This window comes from Triticum aestivum, chromosome 2B, assembly GCF_018294505.1.
Source record: "Triticum aestivum cultivar Chinese Spring chromosome 2B, IWGSC CS RefSeq v2.1, whole genome shotgun sequence".
Taxonomy (NCBI): domain Eukaryota; kingdom Viridiplantae; phylum Streptophyta; class Magnoliopsida; order Poales; family Poaceae; genus Triticum; species Triticum aestivum.
Window position 1 is genome coordinate 651,306,336 of NC_057798.1, and position 20,079 is coordinate 651,326,414.

The following is a 20,079-nucleotide window of genomic DNA, read 5'->3' on the forward strand; positions in this document are numbered from 1 at the left end:
ATAGATACACTGAAGGTGTGTAGATCATTTATTTTTAAATTTAATATTGTCTGAAGCAGATACAATGAAACAACATTTTATCATGAGATGGAGTTAACCTTCCTCATGGTAATATGTGTTAATATATTGCCATATGAGGCAATTGTAAGCAATTCTTATTATTATACATCAGACTTCCTAAGTTGCAATCATGTTCTTCCTTTCTTATCAATTTCAAAACTTACAATGCATTCTATCCTCCACTGTGTACGTGATATCATGCAATTGAATAATATTAGTGCTTCTGGCAAATCCAATGAGTTACATTTTATACAAAGAGCAAACATATTCAAGTAAACTTTTGTTATTAACCACACATCCAGATATTTTACAGCAAGATAGTACATACTTTCAGAAAAACAACCAGGATCACAACGATTCAGTACTCAAAATATATTTGAAGTGCCAAATTATTTCACAACACAAAACTTATTCTTGGCGCCCCAACTTTAGTTCGCCATAGAAACATATCAAATATCCATAGCAACGAATGTTAGAGTTTTCAAGTCAAGGAGAACACATGAATTATGCATTACGGAAATATTGCATAGAACACTATGCTATCTATTTCATACCATCCACATAGTATGCCGTCTATAATAAAGTGGTTACTATAACCAGGTCATCATTTCTCTTGAAGAACTGCATCATGAGGGCTTTATTCTTCATAATCCCTGCTTGCTCACAGAAAGCCTTCCATCCAGTCACTAGCACAATTCTTCCATCTTTGGGTGGTGCTTTCTTGTATGTTCCGTCGATTTCAAGATTGAAAGTCTTGTACATTACTAACAGTGTCATTCCTTCATTGCAAACATCTAATTCATCAGCAACTTCTCGTGGTATTTTCTGCAATTGTGTGTTTTTCAGTTAGTAATAAACGTTAGAAACATCATACAAATATAAGCTATACATCATTTCTTGATTTTCATATCAGAGCTAAAATTATTACCATTTTTCCCATGTCGCTTTGTGTTATCCTATGCACAAATGAAGAAATCGCGAAAGCACCATAAGTTCTTATGCATTGAACCAAATTATCATCTTCATCTACCATAAGACGACAACCTCTCGTCATCACAACATCATCTATAATATGTTTGACATCATCTTCAACACTCTGTGCAACTAAAACATAAAGAAAAGTAATCAGTTTCTCAATTTAATATTCGGAATAAAAAACACATGTATAGTGTGCAAACCTACGAACCTGCTGTCGGTGACCTGATTTTAAAAACATTTTCCTTACTTATGGCAGCAACAAGCAAACCATATATTGTAACTATAAGTAGAACTTTATCTCCCTCCAATAGATTGTAATCAAATAGAAACTCGTTCCATCTAGCACCATGAATACTCGTGACATCAATCCTTTTAGTCACATTGACCTTATAGTGAAAACCTTCAGGGGTACATAGGACAACTTTATTTCCTGAGATGCTGTTTATGGCTTCTCTCATGTCACATGTAATATTCTGTAATTGAAAATAAATTAATTACAACACCGCAAATAAAACTAAAATAAAATAAATTTTGCTTCAGACATAGACAATTTTATTACATACCACACTTTTACAAAATGTCTGGTGCAGAGTTACTTCAACACAACGTTTTGTTGTTCCATCATTACTGCAATTCCCACGGTCATTCTTGCATGTCAGGCAGCATGACTTCAAACATTTGCATGCATAAACATGTTAGTGATGCCATATAAAAACTTAAATTTGTTAGTCCTTATTTATTTATGCGATATTAATGTTAGATATACAGTATGCAATGGAGGAAAATTTTAGTTTGTGAAATTCGAGAGATTAAAATTCAAACACATTTAGTGTACATAAATTTAAGAACTAGGAATCCAATATTATGTACATTTCTCATATTAAGAATCACATAATTGGTAAATGCATGTGCTTTGTATAGCTGTCAAGTGGAAGGCATTATCTTAAAAAGATCAACATTCAAGAGCTACATGCGCTAGAACACGAACATTCATCAAAAATCGGACATCAAAGATGTATTTTACACATTTAGTGGAGGTTCTATATTAGTTCTTTTGTCAAGTTCTGTTTACATGGTATTAATATGTAAGAGTGCCATAGTAGTATTGATATTTTTGTGCTACATATATATTGAGAAGACAAAATAAAAAATATTACCTACAAGATAGAAGACGATAGAAATGTCCTTACTTCTTCAATTTAATATACGAACATATGTAGACTTTAATTTCGCTAATTCTAAGAATAAAGAACCAAATATTTTTTTATGTAATTACAAGTAACTCAAAAATATAAGAAATTACCCTGTAAATAATGTTTGTTATATATTTTAATCTTATAATCCCATTTTGTTCCACAATCACTATCATGCATCAAACATAATATAGCTGCTAGGGAGCCTGCACACGTCATGTTGGCAACCGACATGCAATCCTCCTGAAAATATTGCTAAATGGCATCAAAATCAGCATAAACCTACATAAATCATCTCTCTCTCTCTCTCTCTCTCTCACTCTCTCTCCTCTGGAAAAGCTCACACTATTTCACACTATACTTACCATTGTATCTTCTGAGAGAAGACATCCTGAAACTGATTCTCCCCTTGTTTATAACGACGCCACTAGTAACTAAAATATTTTTAAAGAAACAATAATTCACCTCCTCCACACACTAGTTGGTTATAAGACACATGTTGTCAGGCAATCTTAGATGTTCATCAAACACTAAGCTTAAATATATCTTGAAAATAGATACTTTCCAAGTGACGAGCTGGAAGATCGTGCGAAGACCACTAATCGATGGGCATGAGAACTGTGTCACTTGACATGGAGCCACCATGTACCAAGTATTGGGAGGTATGCAGCCTATGGTTGGCAAGGAAGATGTCGTGAGAGTGGTTACCAAGGTGCAACAAGGGCGAGGAGGAGGGGCTAGGGCAACAGTTGGCTAAGGGAGATGCAAATAAATATGAGGTAATGAAGGTGGAGCTGGTACCATGCGCCAATGCCATTGGTTGGGCCTTGGAAATTTTCAATGCCTATAGTTGATATGAGACTTGGTTCTAAATCTCGGATTTTAAGCATACCTATTCCTCTGCCTCTCCAATCATCCTAATGGACTAAGAAAACAAACCTAGCACATCGGTAGTTAGATAGCTGTCTTGCAACACTAATTCTTGAAGTCGATTCTATATGAACAACTATTTAAATAATAGAGCTCACTGCCTTCATATTGACTATGTCGAACCCAAACTTCATCCTCGAGCATTCTACATTGTTGCAAATTTCCTCTGTTCCCGGGCAGGCTCACTGTCTAGGTGCATCCTAGTTCTTGCTACATGTTTGCGCACTTTATGATAGTAGACAACGCACGACACCTTGCCACCAATGGCTAGATCATATTTGAGAAACCAAGAACCAACACTCTAGCTCAAGATACTAGAAGGGTTTCAACCTCACATGTAGCTTAGTAAAATTTACACCCTGATAGTAGGTTGGTAGAATTATCATTTTATCTCCTCCATTTAGTTGATTTCCTCACTACGATGTGGGGGGCATATTGATGCATTTTCGTGGTAATTTTTTCTATGCCTTGTTATGTGGTACTTCTCAAGGTAGGTATTGAGACTTAGTTTCTGCTTAGCTTGGGGCTTGATCGAATCCTGCCTCTGAACACTTGGAGGGGAGTGGATGTGATATCTTAAATAGATCATATTGTTTTGTAACAATCATGGCATATACCTAATTTGACCTTTATGTCCAATACATTGTAACTATAATCATAGGTGACAAAATTCTCCCTGCAAAGTTTTAAATGCCTAGGTCATCCTAATATATCTAACACAATCATGTATCACTCTAACTCAACAACAATCCCCAATCTAGAATCCAATAAGCCAAATCTCACTTCTAAAACTATATTGAGTCAGTTGGGGATGAACTAGGAAATTGTGATAGAAAGGACTGGTAGCATACAAAGGGGGCGCCTTAATCACTTTCCACAAAATAAAGATATTTAAAATTACATGTACAACAACACAACTATCATTTGAATAAATTTACAAACTTGTAAGGAATATCAAACAAACCAAGTGGTTGGTTCACTCATTAATTGGTTAATCCATGAGATCAACAACAAATACAAATAATACATATGTTTGTCATTACATATTGCAATGACTTATTATCAATTTTGGTTTTATACATATATTAACAATAATGGTAATTTAGTATTACGATTTTTAAAAAATTATCCAAGAACATTTTTTGATTTAGTTATAAATTAAGTGGCCCCTTAATTTCTCCATGGTAATTATCAGGGTAGCTATCGACACTTAATTTGTTTTCCCGTTACATAGCTTAAAGTTGTGCTTAATAAGTGATATAAGGGAAAAACAAATCTATGATAATCTATTGTCATTATAAATATTTAACAATTTCTTGTAGTACTATCGTAGATTTGATATATACATATTTCTTTGTGTAGGCGCTAGGCAATGTACCCACGTTAGAAGCTTGATTACATGCAATGAGTAACTCTGCCATCATTAAGTGTAACACACCGAATTCAAATCCCAACATACACAACATTCTTAGTAGATATTTTTATGAACTAGCAATGGTGTTTGTTATCTCTCCCCCATAGTTTGACATTATTTTAATCTAACAATGCTATGAGGAACTAGGTCTCCACATAGACCCTATTAATAGGATCCTTGGGGATCATGAGCTCAAAAGGATCTGGGCCCACGCCTAAGCCTAATACACAATGTGCTCTTATGTATATATAGGTGTATGATTGCAACACTAAATCATGATGTGATTTTGGTACTAACATTATAGTTGAGGAAGGTTGAAATTTATATGCCATGACCTTTAACAAGGCATGGCCATGGAGAGTCTTGTGATGCTAACATCGACATAAATTTTCTAGAGATGGGTGTAAAAAAATCTATAGTGAGCCAGGGTTCCATTCCATCATGTAGGTGAGGAATGGTTAGCACGTTACGTTAGGTTTTGTTCACTTGAGCATTTCCAACATGAATGGTTAGTAGCTTGAATTTATAGGAAATAATTGTATGATGATGGTGTAAGATATTAGCTTCATAAATGGTATCTTCCATAGATGGTATTAGTATTATAACCTGACAAAGTTTATATAAGACACTTTCGTAGAAGCAAAATAAAACTTGGTCAAATTCACTACCATTCATGGAGGATGTCCTTTGATAGGATCCTTGTCATCTTACTAAAGTCATCCCCATAGTGTTTTTCTACCTCGCTATTTTATTAGTGGAATTTATGCTATTGTTTTTAGTGGAGAGTTTTTGTGGGTGTTAATTCAAATAAAGTACAGAACCTTCCTTCACATAGGTCACAAGGAAGGACTCTAGTGCATGACAGCGCATTCAATTTTCCCTTGATTCAAACTAGGTTAGAGATATGCTTAAAATCAATGAAATTTAGTTTATTTCTTTGAACAACTCTCTTATTGACAAGATAATTACCTCTTCAAATATCTTATCTAATATCACAAATAAACATAGTTACTCAACATAATAAGTTATTAAACATTACAATGCAATGTTAGTAAATGTCACATAAGTTACTGACCGATTGTGAATGTTCTACAAAGACAAACAAATTTGGATTTCTGACATGACCTTGCCAAGTTAATCTCCTGATTAATGATCCTTAATGACTCTCGCTGTCGGTGAGGAAGGATACCCACTCTAAGAAGGGGCACACACACACATAGAGAGAGAGAGGGAGGGAGGGAGGGAGAAAGAGAGACGACACACCTGGACCTTATTACAGGACCCGGTATATAAGTACTCCAAAGTCTTGCGCCCTCTGCACTCGAGTAGGAACATGTATGGGATAAGGGTCGGGATACCTACTTTAGGGATTATATGGTCGCAGGAAATTTTCACCTCATAACAGTGAAACGTCTAATCGTATCGTAACCATTGAAGGTTGGTACCAAACTATCAACCTGGGCCTGGCTATATAAGGGCAGTACCAGCCCCCACCAAAGGGCGGAAGATACGTGGGAGCTCATACTCATACCGTAACTCGATAGATAAGAAAATGCCATTGTAACAATCTATGGCCATCAATAATCATAGATAGGCATGATATAGGTTGTTATGCATACGGGGTCCTAAACCAAGGTAAAACGATTATGTCATCGTCATCACTAATGAGAACCCTTCGGGCACCATCCCTCTCTCTACAATCTTCCATGACGAAATCGTAAGATCAGTGAAGCATTATTCATCAACGGTCACATCATAGAAGAAGGCTTGCATTTTCATTAGTTGATAATGTAATGAGTGGGACTTACGGGTGTGCTTCCATGTACTAGTCATAATGATTCTGCTAAAACTAGTATGGATAGGATCTTATAGATGCAAAAGAAGCAAGTAGAATCGTTTTTGAGAATTCATGATCTCATATGCAACCAACTCAGCCAATAAAACCGTGCAAGATACTCAATTTTGTACACTCAACTATAATTGATAGCAGTCAAAGCATCTTGATACATGTGTTTACTTACTAACAAAGTTACAACAAGGATGTCTGGTGTATTCGTCCGACCTATGACCATGGGAGCTTCAATCACTACAACACTACAACTCACATCCTTCATAAAGCACATTACTGAAGAGGTAATCATTAAAATTGGGCTGGTTAAAAATTTCACCATTGCACATCACTCTTCGCTCCAATAAGCAGTCTTCGGTAATTGAAGTAGGACTTTGAGGTTGCATAATCCTTTGGGCATGTTGGGATACAAGACTTAAAGGATCAATCATGCCTTGTATTAAAATCACCTCGAAACGAAGTATATTGGTATTGAAGCATGCATTTGAGGCATTGGTCGCAGACCTATTAAGGAGTTCCACTTTTGATGCATGTTTCTCCTTCAACTTACATACTTGGAGGAAGCATGTCGAACTAAGTAGTTTATTTACCCCTTTGACCAACAGGGGTGCTTCTAGAGAAATGATCCATTAACAATGAATGATCTAACGTTGGTTGCCTAACACCCAGTGTTCAAGCCAGCAATGGCTTCACTTGGACACTGCCATACATAAACTTTAGTGTGAAAACCATGTATGTATTACTAGTATGCTACGTGTTTGAAGATTTGAACTAAGTCGTGCACCCGTACCAGCTGGTCCTGATTGTTAATGTATTTTTTGCTAATGCCTGACTACACGTATGCACACATTAAAACTACTAACAGTTACACGGGATGAACCTCAAACCCTCGCGATTAGGAGGCCACTTTTATACATGTGATCTTGCACGAAGATGGCACCAAAACAGGGCACAGACTGGCGTATGCGCTGGCAAGGTAGCAAGCAACCAGTGATAATGAGCAAAGATCAAAGAGGGTCTGGTGGCGGCCATTGGTTGGCGAGGCAAGGTGGAGACCAGCGAGTCAGCAACCCACAAGGCCGCGGGTTGATTATGCAAATGGTGTCGTAGAAAAGGAAGGGCATGTATATAACAAAAGGTAATATGTTATTGTTGTGACTGAAATAAGCTCTACCAATCCAATATTCAGTCCATCTAATGTTGTCCAATTGATGATAGAATAATTAATTAGTTTTATCTTAGGATTTCCTTATACCTTGTCTCCTTTATAACCTCTGCCACACCTTAAAAATAGTGCTACATCCGCCACTGCTCACACCCTAAGCTTCATGGTCATTTAAAGATTGGTGTCAAGGAAGCAATCCACACATCTTGAAAGATAATCACATTGCCTATAACTCAGTGGTTTTCATGATAAGTAGGTGCCTATGGCACGAGAGGAATGCTAAGGTCTTCCATAATGTGTTGATTGGTAGTAAGCCCTCAACAATTTTCATACATGAAAACAATAGGATAAAAAATTTGAATTTTTTTATCAAAGTGTAAGATAAATTTAAGATACATGCATTGATCAAAAACATTGCGGGAATGGGTCCTTCATTTATAGCGCCTAACAAGGAAAGTATCATCTTGTTGCGAGGGAGTGTATTTCCCCTGATGCCATCTTGGCTTCCATGGAGTTTGTGTCGCACAACAAACGAGTTATGTTCCCGAATCTATGGTTCTTCTCTACTTATTGCCTGGTCATGACCCCCATATCTGCGGCATGTATAGTACATTAATTTTCAGCCCCGTCAACTATGATGGAACAATCCCATTGTCAACTTCCTGCTACAACTTGCATGCCATCACTATTCTTTATATTCTAACAACTTATTTGTCTCCTAGCACATACTCAATGGGGCTTCCTAATCTAACACACTGACTAAAATAGAATTTTATTTATGTTTCATTACGGAGGCTATTTACTGGCCCATCAAGGGAGAAAGTGAAAGACCCTATACCATTTTTCCATAAAAAAATTTATGCTTCAAATAATGAAAATTTGTTTCTTTCTAGGGATAATTCTACTGTTGGAAACATCATTAGCTTGTCTAATATATTACCAATTGAGTATCACAAACTAAAATAGTTACTCAACTCGAGAAGTTCAACATTACAACACATTGTTTGTAAATTTTACACAAGTTCCCAACCAATTGGAAATTTGTTACAGACACATAAATTTAGATCCTTTCGAGGGAGCTCACTAAATTAACATCATGGTTAATGGTCCCAGATGGCTCTCACATCATAGAACAAGGTTGCAATTCAGTAGTTCATAGTGCCATGAGTGTGAACATAGAGGTTCTTCCATGCCCTAGCCATATTGATACATTCAAAGCAAACATGACAAGAAGTTGTATATGGAAAAGAAGCAATTAGAATCTTGTCCAAGCACTCATAATCCTATATGCTGCCATCTTAGCTGGTATAACTATACAAGACTTTTAATTACACTTGACTGGAATAGATACCACTCAAATAATCTTGAGACATGTTTTACTTAGTCATAGATTTATAATGTGGATATAAGGTGTTTGCACCCGGTCCCAATCATACAGGTGGAATCACTACAACATGGCGAGCTAAAATAATATCTTCTGACGTATGCATCGCTCTTCGCTAAAAAAAGAAGGCTTTGGTAATTGAAGCATGACTTTGAGGTTGCATCATCCTTTGGGAATGTTGAGAAATAATGATTGAAAGATGGGAGCATGCCTTGTATTAAGAACACCCCAAAAAGTAAGACCTTGGTCACTAAAGCATGTCTTTGAGGCATTGGTAGTGGACCAATTGTGGAGCACCATTCTTGATGCCTTTATGTACTTTAACTTCACATATTTGAATAAAAGGTATGGATCAAAGTATTTTGTTTATCTATTTTTATCTCTTGGGGCTGCCACTAGAAGCAATACTCTATTAACAATAGGTGGGCTAACCTTAGTTCTCTAACTCCCAATGCTTCATGTTCCTTTTAAGATTAGTGTCATGCATAGGAGCCAAATGTAGATCCAGAAACACAAGCTCTAGGTATACGAAGAAGTGGTTGTAATGAAGATTAGGTCCCTATGGCATGTGACAAACGCCAGCTTCTTCCAAAATGAGCAGATTAATAGTCAATCCTCATCACAATTCACACTTGAAATCAAAGGAAGAGTAAAAAACTAAAGACCTTTGCTTTAAGTATAGGATAAAAATGTAGATATATGTGCTAATCGGGCAAATTGCAGGAATGGATTCTTGGTTTTAGTACATACCTAGAATAAGCCAGACATTGTCCTAGCTTCTAGGAGTGTCCTACAACTGAGGTGGCTTGGCTTCCATGGGAGTTTAAATAGTTCATGAAATGACTGCAATCCCTGGATCTACGATTCCCATCCCCTATTGCTCGACCGTTGCTTTGCGCTCGAGGCCATCCATGCAAAAAGTGAGCGATTGCGCATCCATGAACCCGTGTCTCCATGGCACGTGCGATAGATGTATTTTTGGCTCAACCAGATGTGTTCGGATCATTATGTCGCCAACTTTTTGCAACCACATACCTCACCACTGCCACTATTGTTGCTTCCGAAGTTCTTTAACTTGTGACACAAACTAAATGTACTTTAATATTTTGTAGCACTGGCATGAATAGAAGATCTTTCATTTCACCAAGCAGGCTATGAAGTGGCCCATTAAGGAATAACAAGATGCAAAAACAATTATGTGAAAAAGGTAAAGATCTTTCCCAACCCATTCTCCTTCACTTAGGAGAGAGCAGTCGACACATATTTGTTTGCATAAATTTACAAATAGAAGTACAAACGACACAACCAATATGTCATTGTGCATGTGGTGAGGATGTGCCATGTCGACCTATCTAAATGGGTAAAGTCCTTGTCAGTTGGTCGAGCATAGCACTCAGGCTAGTGCACCAGCCTAATTGGTACTCACATAAAAGGCATGGAACTTGGAGGTGACCAATGCACGGCGCGGTTCGCCAGGACCGAAGGGTGACCCCACCAACGATCTGATCCAAGCCATGCAACCCCAGCCCATCCAGATATTCTAGAACACCAACAATAGGGAGGACCTTCTCGGGGCATCCAAGACATTCTAGAACACACAGAAGCTAGTGTTTCTCACATATTCCCTCATTTATACTCTCTGCCAACAGTAACCCAAGCAATCACTCTCTCTGATGGTCCTCCCTATTGTTGGTTAGCAATCGAGCAATACAAACTACCAAAGGTAGGATTAGGGTCTTGCCTTCTCCAGCAGGGTCCAAGCCTGGGTAAATCCCCTGTCTCGTGTCATACCAAACTGATCCTCCTCGTGTACCCCTTCAAACAAATAATTCAACGCTCGATGGCATTGTCGGTCTCAAAACACCGCCAGTTCACTTAGCAATTAGGGGGTGGTGAGCAGAGATCCTTTGATCGGCTCGGGATGGCTCTCTCGACCAAGATTGACGGACGCTCTCTAGGCCAAAATCTTGACCTATGTACTCTTTGCTTCTCCTCCAAGAGAGTTGATTCCCAGATCCTCGTAGTCCCCTTCACCAAGGGCTAGGCTTTTCTCTATAGAGGTCGTAATTTTGTCATAGACAACTTCAACAAATTTTGGTCCTATGACCTCGACCCCGATAGAGTTGATGGATCGACAAGCTACGATTCCACTCACAAAGTCTTCATGATGGAGGCAGGCACGGTATGATTGCCAAATTTGATACCTTTTTTACCCCCATCACCAAGAAGAACCGAAAGGGGGGCAACAGCTTGAATCAGTGCCCATCCAACTCACAGCCGAATGGGACAAATTCAAATGCCAAATGAATGAGCTCGCGACCTAGTTTAGCGAGCGGGTGCATGAGATGTGCAATCGTGCTAGTCGGGTCAATTCTAAATCCCCCCCCCCCCGGGGGGAAGAAGAAGAGCATCCTCATTGTCGCCTCTCCAAAGTAGAATCTTCTTGAGCCCGTAATAGCCATGGACGGGATCTAGATACCCCCAAGGGCTTTTGGCCATGACAAGCTCCATGAAATATGCATGCCGCTTGAGGAGACCATTGTCCTATAAGAGCAATTCTCCAAGTCAAGGCATGTTTAATTTTGGCAAGATCCAAGACTAGGCACATGAAGAACCGACAGTCCTCAGGCCCTTCTGCTCACCGCTCAGGGGCTCCGATCATGTCCACATCTAATCCCAGGACATGCACGAACTCGCCATCGTCTGCCTCCCATAAGGACATAAGATACCCTTAGAAGGGAATTGAAGAGCATCCACTACATGCAGCACAACCCCTGAGCCTTGACACAATGCGTCCATCGTGAGGGTGAAACTCTTAGAGAATACATTGAGCATTACTCCCATGTGAAAAACTAATTGTTTTGCCGACTGATGCGGAGGTCAATCTCCTTATCCACCAAAATTGTGTGCCTACTGATATTCCACAAGATTGGGCGCATGGCTATCTGGACAGTGCAAGACCTCCTCGACCTTGCTAATAGCTATGTGACCAAACATATGATAGTCTATAGCAACCATTACTGCGAGCACAAGCATGAATGAGAGGACGACTAGGCCACTACCATGAAGCGCGGTCCATCACATCATAATTCCCGAGCCACCACCACCTTCGATGAAATCATGGACGGGCCCTACATCTTCCATACACCAAAATCCAGCAGCAAGATGAGGAGGTACAACTTCTGCGACAAGATGACGAGGAACAAGGTCCCGCCATCATATTAGGGCGGCAAGGTGAAGAGGTGCCCTAGAGGATAAGGTGATACTTTTGATCTTTCTGGTCGCAGACACTACAAGTCCAAGCACAGGAGCTAGGAAACAACTTGCGAGGTCCTCATTGTTGAGCATGTGGTATCACACTACCTAAGGTGGTCAGACCAGCCAAGGGTCAGTCCGATCGCGTGCTCGGATCAGGACGTTCCTAGTGGTGGTGTATCCCATTCTCGAGGGAGTTAAACTTTCCAATATGCTCATGGATGGTGGGAGTGGACTCAACATCCTCTACCTAAGACCCTCAAAGGAATGAGATCTCTCTCTCGAATCAAGACTAATGGATTGCCCTTCCATGGGATCATCTCGGGGTACGAGCAATCACCCCCTGGATAGATTGCCCTTTGTGTGAACTTCGGCAACCATGATTACTTCAGGATGGGAGTGCTTGCTCTTCGCGATGGTTGACCTCTTGGGCTGCTACTACAGGATCCTATCGCATATGTATTACACCAAATTCATGGTGGCAATCCCTGACTATGTCTACTTCAACATAAAGGTTCCAGGCTCCAAGGGAGTCATAGCTGTGCGCAACAACTTCGAGAAGGCATACAAGTGTGAACAGTGTGAACCTCACTGATGCTTTGGCCGCGGCAAAGTGGAAGGGCCCCATTATCCAGGGACAACCCCTGGGTGTTACAATCCAAGAAATCATAGGTCGTAGTCCCACACCCTGAGACCCCAAGGTCTTATGTGCCACTAATTCCTTCTACGGCTACACTGAGGGTGGAATCTATCAGGACATGATTCAAGCGCCTTGGTGAGGATATTGCGAAGGTCGATGATGAGATCCTAGTTTTTCCTAGTAAAGTATCCTTGTACTTTCAGATTAAAATATCTGTTCTCATATTCACTACATGAATAAAAAGTAGTTTATCCTAAATTATGGACATTACTCTCTGCTCAAGCCCCAATGCTTGAATGCTTTGCTTTGACAGCCATGGCGTGTGCCCACCAAGCATTCGGGGGATTGACTTACCTCCCCTTGGTGCATGTCACCGCCTTCAATCCATTCCCACCTCGCTATCATCTCTCCTAGGAGCATGTAAGGTACTCAAAGTGTATCCCCTAACTCCGACCAACATTCTATGCCTTAGAGCTACTACGAGTTGGTAAGAGTGCACACGGAAGGTCCGCTTTACAAACAAAAGTGCAATGAAAAACATGCAATGGATACTAAGGGTTTGCTTTTTTATTCAAGTCATATTTTGCAAATATAACTTCGCACCACGAGTGTTGTAGCTACAATAATACCAAGAAGAGACAATCCTTGCTCTTTCTCATCATTTCCTATGAGATAGGGACAACTTCCTTTGCCTTCATCGCAGTGATGATGCCCCCCACAATCTTGTGGTCAGCACACATGCTTGGTCGGTCAGGGTCACCACCTCTTCTTGGGGAGTCCCTTGGGCAATCCCCATCCAACAATCTTTGTATCAACCCTCGTGTAAACAGACATGGCGGTGGTGATCACTACCTCAACACCCTCTGTATCAGCCTCCATCACAGGTGCCTCAAACTTTGGGGGCTCCACGAAGCGTCTGCTACAAGAACGACGGGCTCGGGGACACGCAACCGCCTCACCAAAGTACACCGCAGGCACGAACACCTCCCACAGCAACTATGTCATCTCAGCAAGGGCCCTTTGTAGGTGCCAAACAAGCTACTCTGCCTCGTTCACCTCTTCAGACGGAGTTTTGCCAAAGTTGGAGTGGCAAGAACCCTGGCAATCTGGTGGAAGAGTTTCTCCATGCCACATGCAACATCAAGATCCAAATTTTCCCGAGTCGACAGACAACTCGGATCAAGTGAAAACCCACACGAGGAGAAGGACATCACCCTTAACAAGAGATGTCACCCATTTCGATTCCTAAAGAGTGGTGTTGCTCTCCAGCTCAATAACGCGGTTTTGCTTCGCTAGTGCTTTGAGTTTCTTATCGAGATCCAACTCCTTGAGGAGCTTATTGGCATCCACCTGGTCGTGCTCCTATCTAAAGGTACAAGACTTCATAGCATTAAGCTCATCTCAGAGAACTCAATCTAGGTCATCCTCCTTTATCAATCCTAACGATCTTCTACAAAGACATCATCCAAAAGATGCTTAAGGACCCTACACTCTCCCTTGTTGGGTGAACCATCAGCTCGGGGGCCTACACCAAGTACAAGCGTCACTCAAGAAAATTGGCAAAAAAGGAGGAACTTACATGAGCTAGAGAAGGATTGCAAGCTAACTCTAGGTGAATATTCCTCATCATATCCATCAAACCGGGGAGTTGAGCGACGCTTCAACCTGCGCCTACAACTCCGCCCCTTGTCCATGTTTGACTCATGGTCCAACTTCTTAGCCACAACTATCAAATTAAGTTGGCAGGGGAGTACCAAAAGCGCATCCTTTATTGTCCATCCCCGACCTGGTCCCCTCTTGGTCGATAGGCAGTGTGAAACTTTGCTGGGCACCACCCGAGAATTCCACGCCATGGGTTGGGGGCTCCCGGGTTGGGAGGTCGACAATTCCTATTTAATACACCTTGACATGCATTCGTATGATGGGACTTCCATGCAAATCCTCCATCGTTGCTGCCATGCGCGAACTAGACCAAAATAATACAAAAACGAACTAGTTAGAAGTCTGACATAGAGGATGGATTAGACATTCACGCATATGACCTAGGAAGCGAAGAGGCCAGTTTGGACACCAGGCCGACCACTCCCTCCTCAATGATCGCAGGAGAGGACTTCCTCTTTCTCTTTTTGGTGGTCCCTCAAGGGCGACGCTTGGGGGCTTTATCACAAACAAGGGTCACATAGGGGCCTGGGCTGGGGCAACCTCCTACCACCCTACCTATTCTGCAGGGAGGGGAGGTCTAGATATAGGCCATGTTTGTTTGGGCTTTTGCTTTTGCTTTTGCAGCTTTTCCACTTTGACCAAAAGCCATAAAAGCTCCTAAATATATGCTTTTGGAGCTTTTATGGCTTTTGTAGCAAGCTCCAAAAGCACCTATTTAGGAGCTTTTATGGCCTTTTTGCCAAAGTGAAAAAGTTGCAAAAGCATAAGCAAAAGCCCAAACAAACAGGGCCATAAAGGTGTCAATCTATTGCAAAGCTACCATAAGCAAGAAATAAGGTGTGAAAGGAGAAAGAAGCTTGGCTAGCCTAAATTATAGCGAACTAACCTCATCCGGGTAATGACGATGTGTGAGTGTGTCACACTACTTAGTCAGGTCGACCAATTTGTATGTCACCAGTTTCACCGTCCTCCTCGCACCTCCTTCCTCCCGAACTCCTCAGACACTTCCTAGGTCAAATCCCCCAACCCCGCATATGACCACATCAGGCGGCACCTGAGTTGACGGGCTGGACTCACCGCCTGATGAACGTCGCAACAAGGGTCTCCCCCGGAAGGCCAGCCACATGGAGCATGGCTGCGTGTTTCACGAGCTTCTTTGATGCAACCTATTCCTAAAGGTTGGGTCAAGGTTCCCAGGCATCGCTTGATGGTGAAGTTGTGGAAGACCGGTAACGTAGGCCCAAGATTTGAACAATAGAACTAGTCTGGACGCCAACCTTTGTTGGAGGACGAGGCGAAGACTTTAGCTACCTCTGCCTTGGCATCATTCAACATCACGAGATGTCGGCGCCCTTGGCCTATTGAATATCATCTTGAGAAGTGCATGGCCTCTAGAAATAGAATGTCTTCCACAAGGAAAATGGGGCTCGATTCCTTGAAAAGCTTCAAAATAAGTAATAAAGCTCCCCACTGGAGTATCCCATTCAGGTTCAAGTGGTGAAGCTCCAGTTAATAATGGAGTATCTTGGGAGGAAGGGTGGATAGGCAAGGGGAACCCCGTCTCGAAGAAAAGGTCGAATACCTCCACCTCCCTCTTTCTCTAGGTTTGTGAACTGCTTCACCTTCGGGCACCTTCCATCGAGATGAGGAGAAAGCACACCTGCCGCCACCAGCTTATGTATATTTGGCACCATCGTCTTCAAAGAAGGCCATGTCAATAGATCTTCCTCGTGTGACCTTTGAATCTCTTCTATACCAGCACCTCCAACACCCTCCTGTCCACATCAGTGGGCACCAGCAACTCCACTGCGAGTGACCCCTAGCTCGCTCTCCGAAATGGGAGACAATGACAGATCTACGGCCTTGGGATCCATGTCAGGAGCTGATGGGGATGACATCTACGTTGTGTGGATAGGAGGGACATCACAAGGATGAGAAGTTTAACAGTGATGGACAAACGACCGGGAGATAGAGAAAAGGAGGGGCGTCGCAAGAAAGACAAGGGCACCAAGGGCTCGATGACCTTACCACACCCCTCCCCAGCCTATCTTATAGGTAAGGGAGGACCTAAAGCCTCACGTTCGGGAAGCAATATGTCAGCATCTGTGGGACCGATCAGGACATCGGTGGGGCCGCCACCGACCCAGTGCGTTATGATCGGGATACAAGACTCAGGGTGGTCGATTCCCGGAAGTCTCGACTACCAGATCTCGCCTTCATGTGAGAGTGAGGGGGGGTTAAACAAGCCACGTGCGCTCCCCCAGGCAAGTCAGACACTCGACGCTCAGGGGCTACTGACGAGGATGTGCCACGTAGTCCTGTTTAAATGAGCAACGTCATCATCGCCTGGTCGGGTGTAGCACCGATCAATCACTCGAGGCTAGGCATCAGGTCGGGCAACACTCATGCGAAGGCTGCAAAGTTGGAGGACGCCAAGGCGTGGTGTGGTCTGGCGGAACCGAAGGGCGTGAGCCACTGACAACCCAACCCGAGCCATGTAACCTCATTCCAGCTAGATTTAGAAGGGGGGCTTTGGACCTTCTTAGGGAACGCACATGAGTTAGGGGTTCTCACCTACCCCTCCTCTTTCCTGTCCGAGGAGATTGTAACCCGAAATCACTCTCTCTGACGATCCTCCTGATCGTCGGTGAGCACTCGAGCGTACAAACAACCAAAGTTGCGCGTAGAATCTTACCTCCTACCGAAGGGCTTGAACAAGGGTAAGTCCCCAGTCTCGCGTCGTCCCATCCTTATCTGCCCCGCGCACCCGACTCCAAACAAATACGTCATCGCTCGATGGCACTACCGGTCTCAAGACACCGACAATGTGTATACAAATATTGTTGTAAATGTAAAATTAGTTTCCAAAATATATGATTCACTAGCTCGCCACGTCAGTCTTCGTATCTATACAGTAACTATAATCACACCGTAGTAGCAATCCTCCAGCGAAAAGTACTACTATACAAACTAAGGTGGAAAACAAATCTCTCGTTGAGTATATACGTATAAAGTGGTAGCATCAATGTGGTACCAACTGGGCAGTTACTAGGCAATACGCATGCATAGCAATAAATTAATTACCTATTTAAAATATATAATCCACGATATTTATGATATAATCAATGATACACGGTGCTGGCATGAATAACTAATTAATTACCTGTGATTGCAACACGTCGAGAGGACTGCTGGCAGTATCGTGCTCCGATGCCTCTTTATCCTTGTACGTCCTGACGCCACCAGATGCCGTTTGCACGAACTCTTCAACAACATTGGACTTTCCCTTCTGATCCATCTCTCTGCAAATATTTACACATCAACAAACCGTAAAAGTTGATTTTTATTTCTCACAAGAAAACTACACGAACATGTTCAGTCTACTCCTACCGGAGTAGTAGGTAGAAACAAGAGAAAGAAACATGTGTGTCAAGAAATTTAATCAGCACGTATATATATAGGACGAAAATCAGATCTAATTTTTGGTTGATAGAAGTATGAAAATCAGATCTAACTGGCTACAAAACAACAAGTCAAACAAAAATATGTTAGATCTAGATAAAATGTTTGCTATATCACATAAGGGAGTTCTAATCAGCGAATAGAAAATTAAGCACGCCCAAGATCTGATCTAACGTTGCCTTGCGTAATTTTTGAACATGTACAAGAAGTTAATAAAGATGGGCCAAAGATGAGTATATAGCGACTGAAAATAAAATCAGATCTAGCACTAGAAAATATAGCGTCTGGAGAATAAAATCAGATCTATCGCTCAAAACATCAGGGACATCAGACATGAACAGATCTAGTTAAGATGCACGAGATATATTTCGCAAAAAAAGATGCACGAGATATGTATGTATTGCTTGCCTTGCTTGAATTAAAGGAGAATCCGGCGGAGTATACAGCACGCAGTAGAGGCTCTTCCGTGGTTCAAAGCAAACACCGACTAGGGAGCCGCTGTCGTAACCAGCAGAGGATTTTCTCTTGTTCAAAGGAACACGACTAGAGCCCGGAGGAGGGGGATGAGTGTACAGAATGACTTGAGAATGAGACTTAGGAGCGGGCGAGAGTGAGATATAAGCCGGGCCGGGGGTGGTGCATAGACCACGTTTCTTCTTTTTGCGGGGTGCATGTACGTTTCAACTCGGGAGTGGAATTAGAAGGCAGAAGAATGTCGTGAGCATAGCTGTTGCCATGTGTGTGCGAAGCCAGGGACTAGGCGTGCGTGCGTTACCACAGCACTTTTCCTTGCATGCAACACGCGTTGGCCCATCACGTACGCACAACCAAATTGACGTTGCTGGTCCCCTGCTATGGCTCTGCTGGCTCCGTCCGTCCCCAGAAACGACACAGAGAAAAGAAATAGCGCATTCATGTATATACAATAAATACAAAGATACATGTTTATCGATCGATCGGACACAAGATGTTCCATGTGATGTGATGTGGGCAAGAATTCGGTTCGAGCTGCTCATATTTTAGCTAAGCTAGCTGTAGGTGAGGAGTGTTGTCAGGAATGGCGAGGTGCACCTCCTGATTGTATATTGCATGTATTAGCAGACGAGATCCCCAACTTTATTTAAGTAATGAGTGTGTTTCCACTCAAAAAACTCAAAAAAGAAGAATTTGGTTCGGAAATTAAAAAGGGGGAACTGAGATCATGCAGCATGGAAAGAGCAACCGGCGTGATTTCCCTTTTCTTTCTGAAATCAGCCACGGCCAAATGTGTCCTCCAAGGACCAGATGTTTTTTTGACATGTTTGTAAATTGACTGGCCACTGAAAAAATTTCAGGCGTTAGTCACCTTTTTATCGGCAAAAAAAAAGTCACCTTCTTTAAGCGCAGCTTGGGAGCTCCCAGGCAGGGCGACGGTAAGACATGGAGCCGCAGGCGAGACCGAGAAGGGAGCGAGACGGAGCCAGCAATGACACAGTTGGGCGTGGTGTCGCAAGCTGAGACGAGTCCGGGGCTTGACGAAATACATGGGGGGGGGGGGGGCATTTCGTGGTCACACCCACCCATTCAGATTAGAGAGTTGCCGACGTGCTGAGACATGAACTCACCAAAAGCAAGGCAAGGGTGGCGCTGGTGGGAGCAGGAAGAAGATGAACTTCACTTTTCGCATTTGGGTATAATTGTGCCAACGGCCTCTTATTTATTTTTCTAGACTTGAATTTCTTGTTTGGATTTGATGGTTGTTTTATTTATAAAGCGGCATGAATGCCTATTCCGGGAAGATGAACAGAGGACGAAGAAGGAACGGTTGTTGGATTTCAACCCAATGGTCTTAGCGTATTTCACTGAACGGTAGAAAAATATTTTAGCGCATGATAGGTAGTCACTCCCTTTGTTTGATCCTACCATGAAAAATAGATTTATATTTGTAAAGAATAAATTCCAAAAAACCCTTGCAAGGGCGTTGCATGATCAGCTCTACACTTGGGGATCTTTTGAACAAGCGTTATGCAATAGCACTATATTTTATTTGAGATTTTTTTGGAATTTTCAATTTCAGGAAGTTCAGGAGAGCAAAATGATGAAAAAAT

At 41.9% G+C, this 20,079-nt stretch overlaps 1 protein-coding gene across 1 annotated transcript; it reads right to left on the reverse strand.

Annotated features, from left to right (window-relative positions):
- Window positions 1–405: 405 nt before the first annotated feature.
- LOC123041904 (uncharacterized) lies at window positions 406–18,671 on the reverse strand. Its single transcript, XM_044464460.1, has 6 exons — window positions 18,401–18,671; window positions 17,694–17,832; window positions 1,602–1,706; window positions 1,247–1,511; window positions 989–1,164; window positions 406–885 (listed from the first exon to the last, which is right to left on the reverse strand). The coding sequence occupies exons 2-6, from the start codon at window positions 17,826–17,828 to the stop codon at window positions 634–636; spliced, it is 933 nt and encodes a 310-aa protein (XP_044320395.1). The 5' UTR covers window positions 17,829–17,832; window positions 18,401–18,671; the 3' UTR covers window positions 406–633.
- Window positions 18,672–20,079: the final 1,408 nt, after the last annotated feature.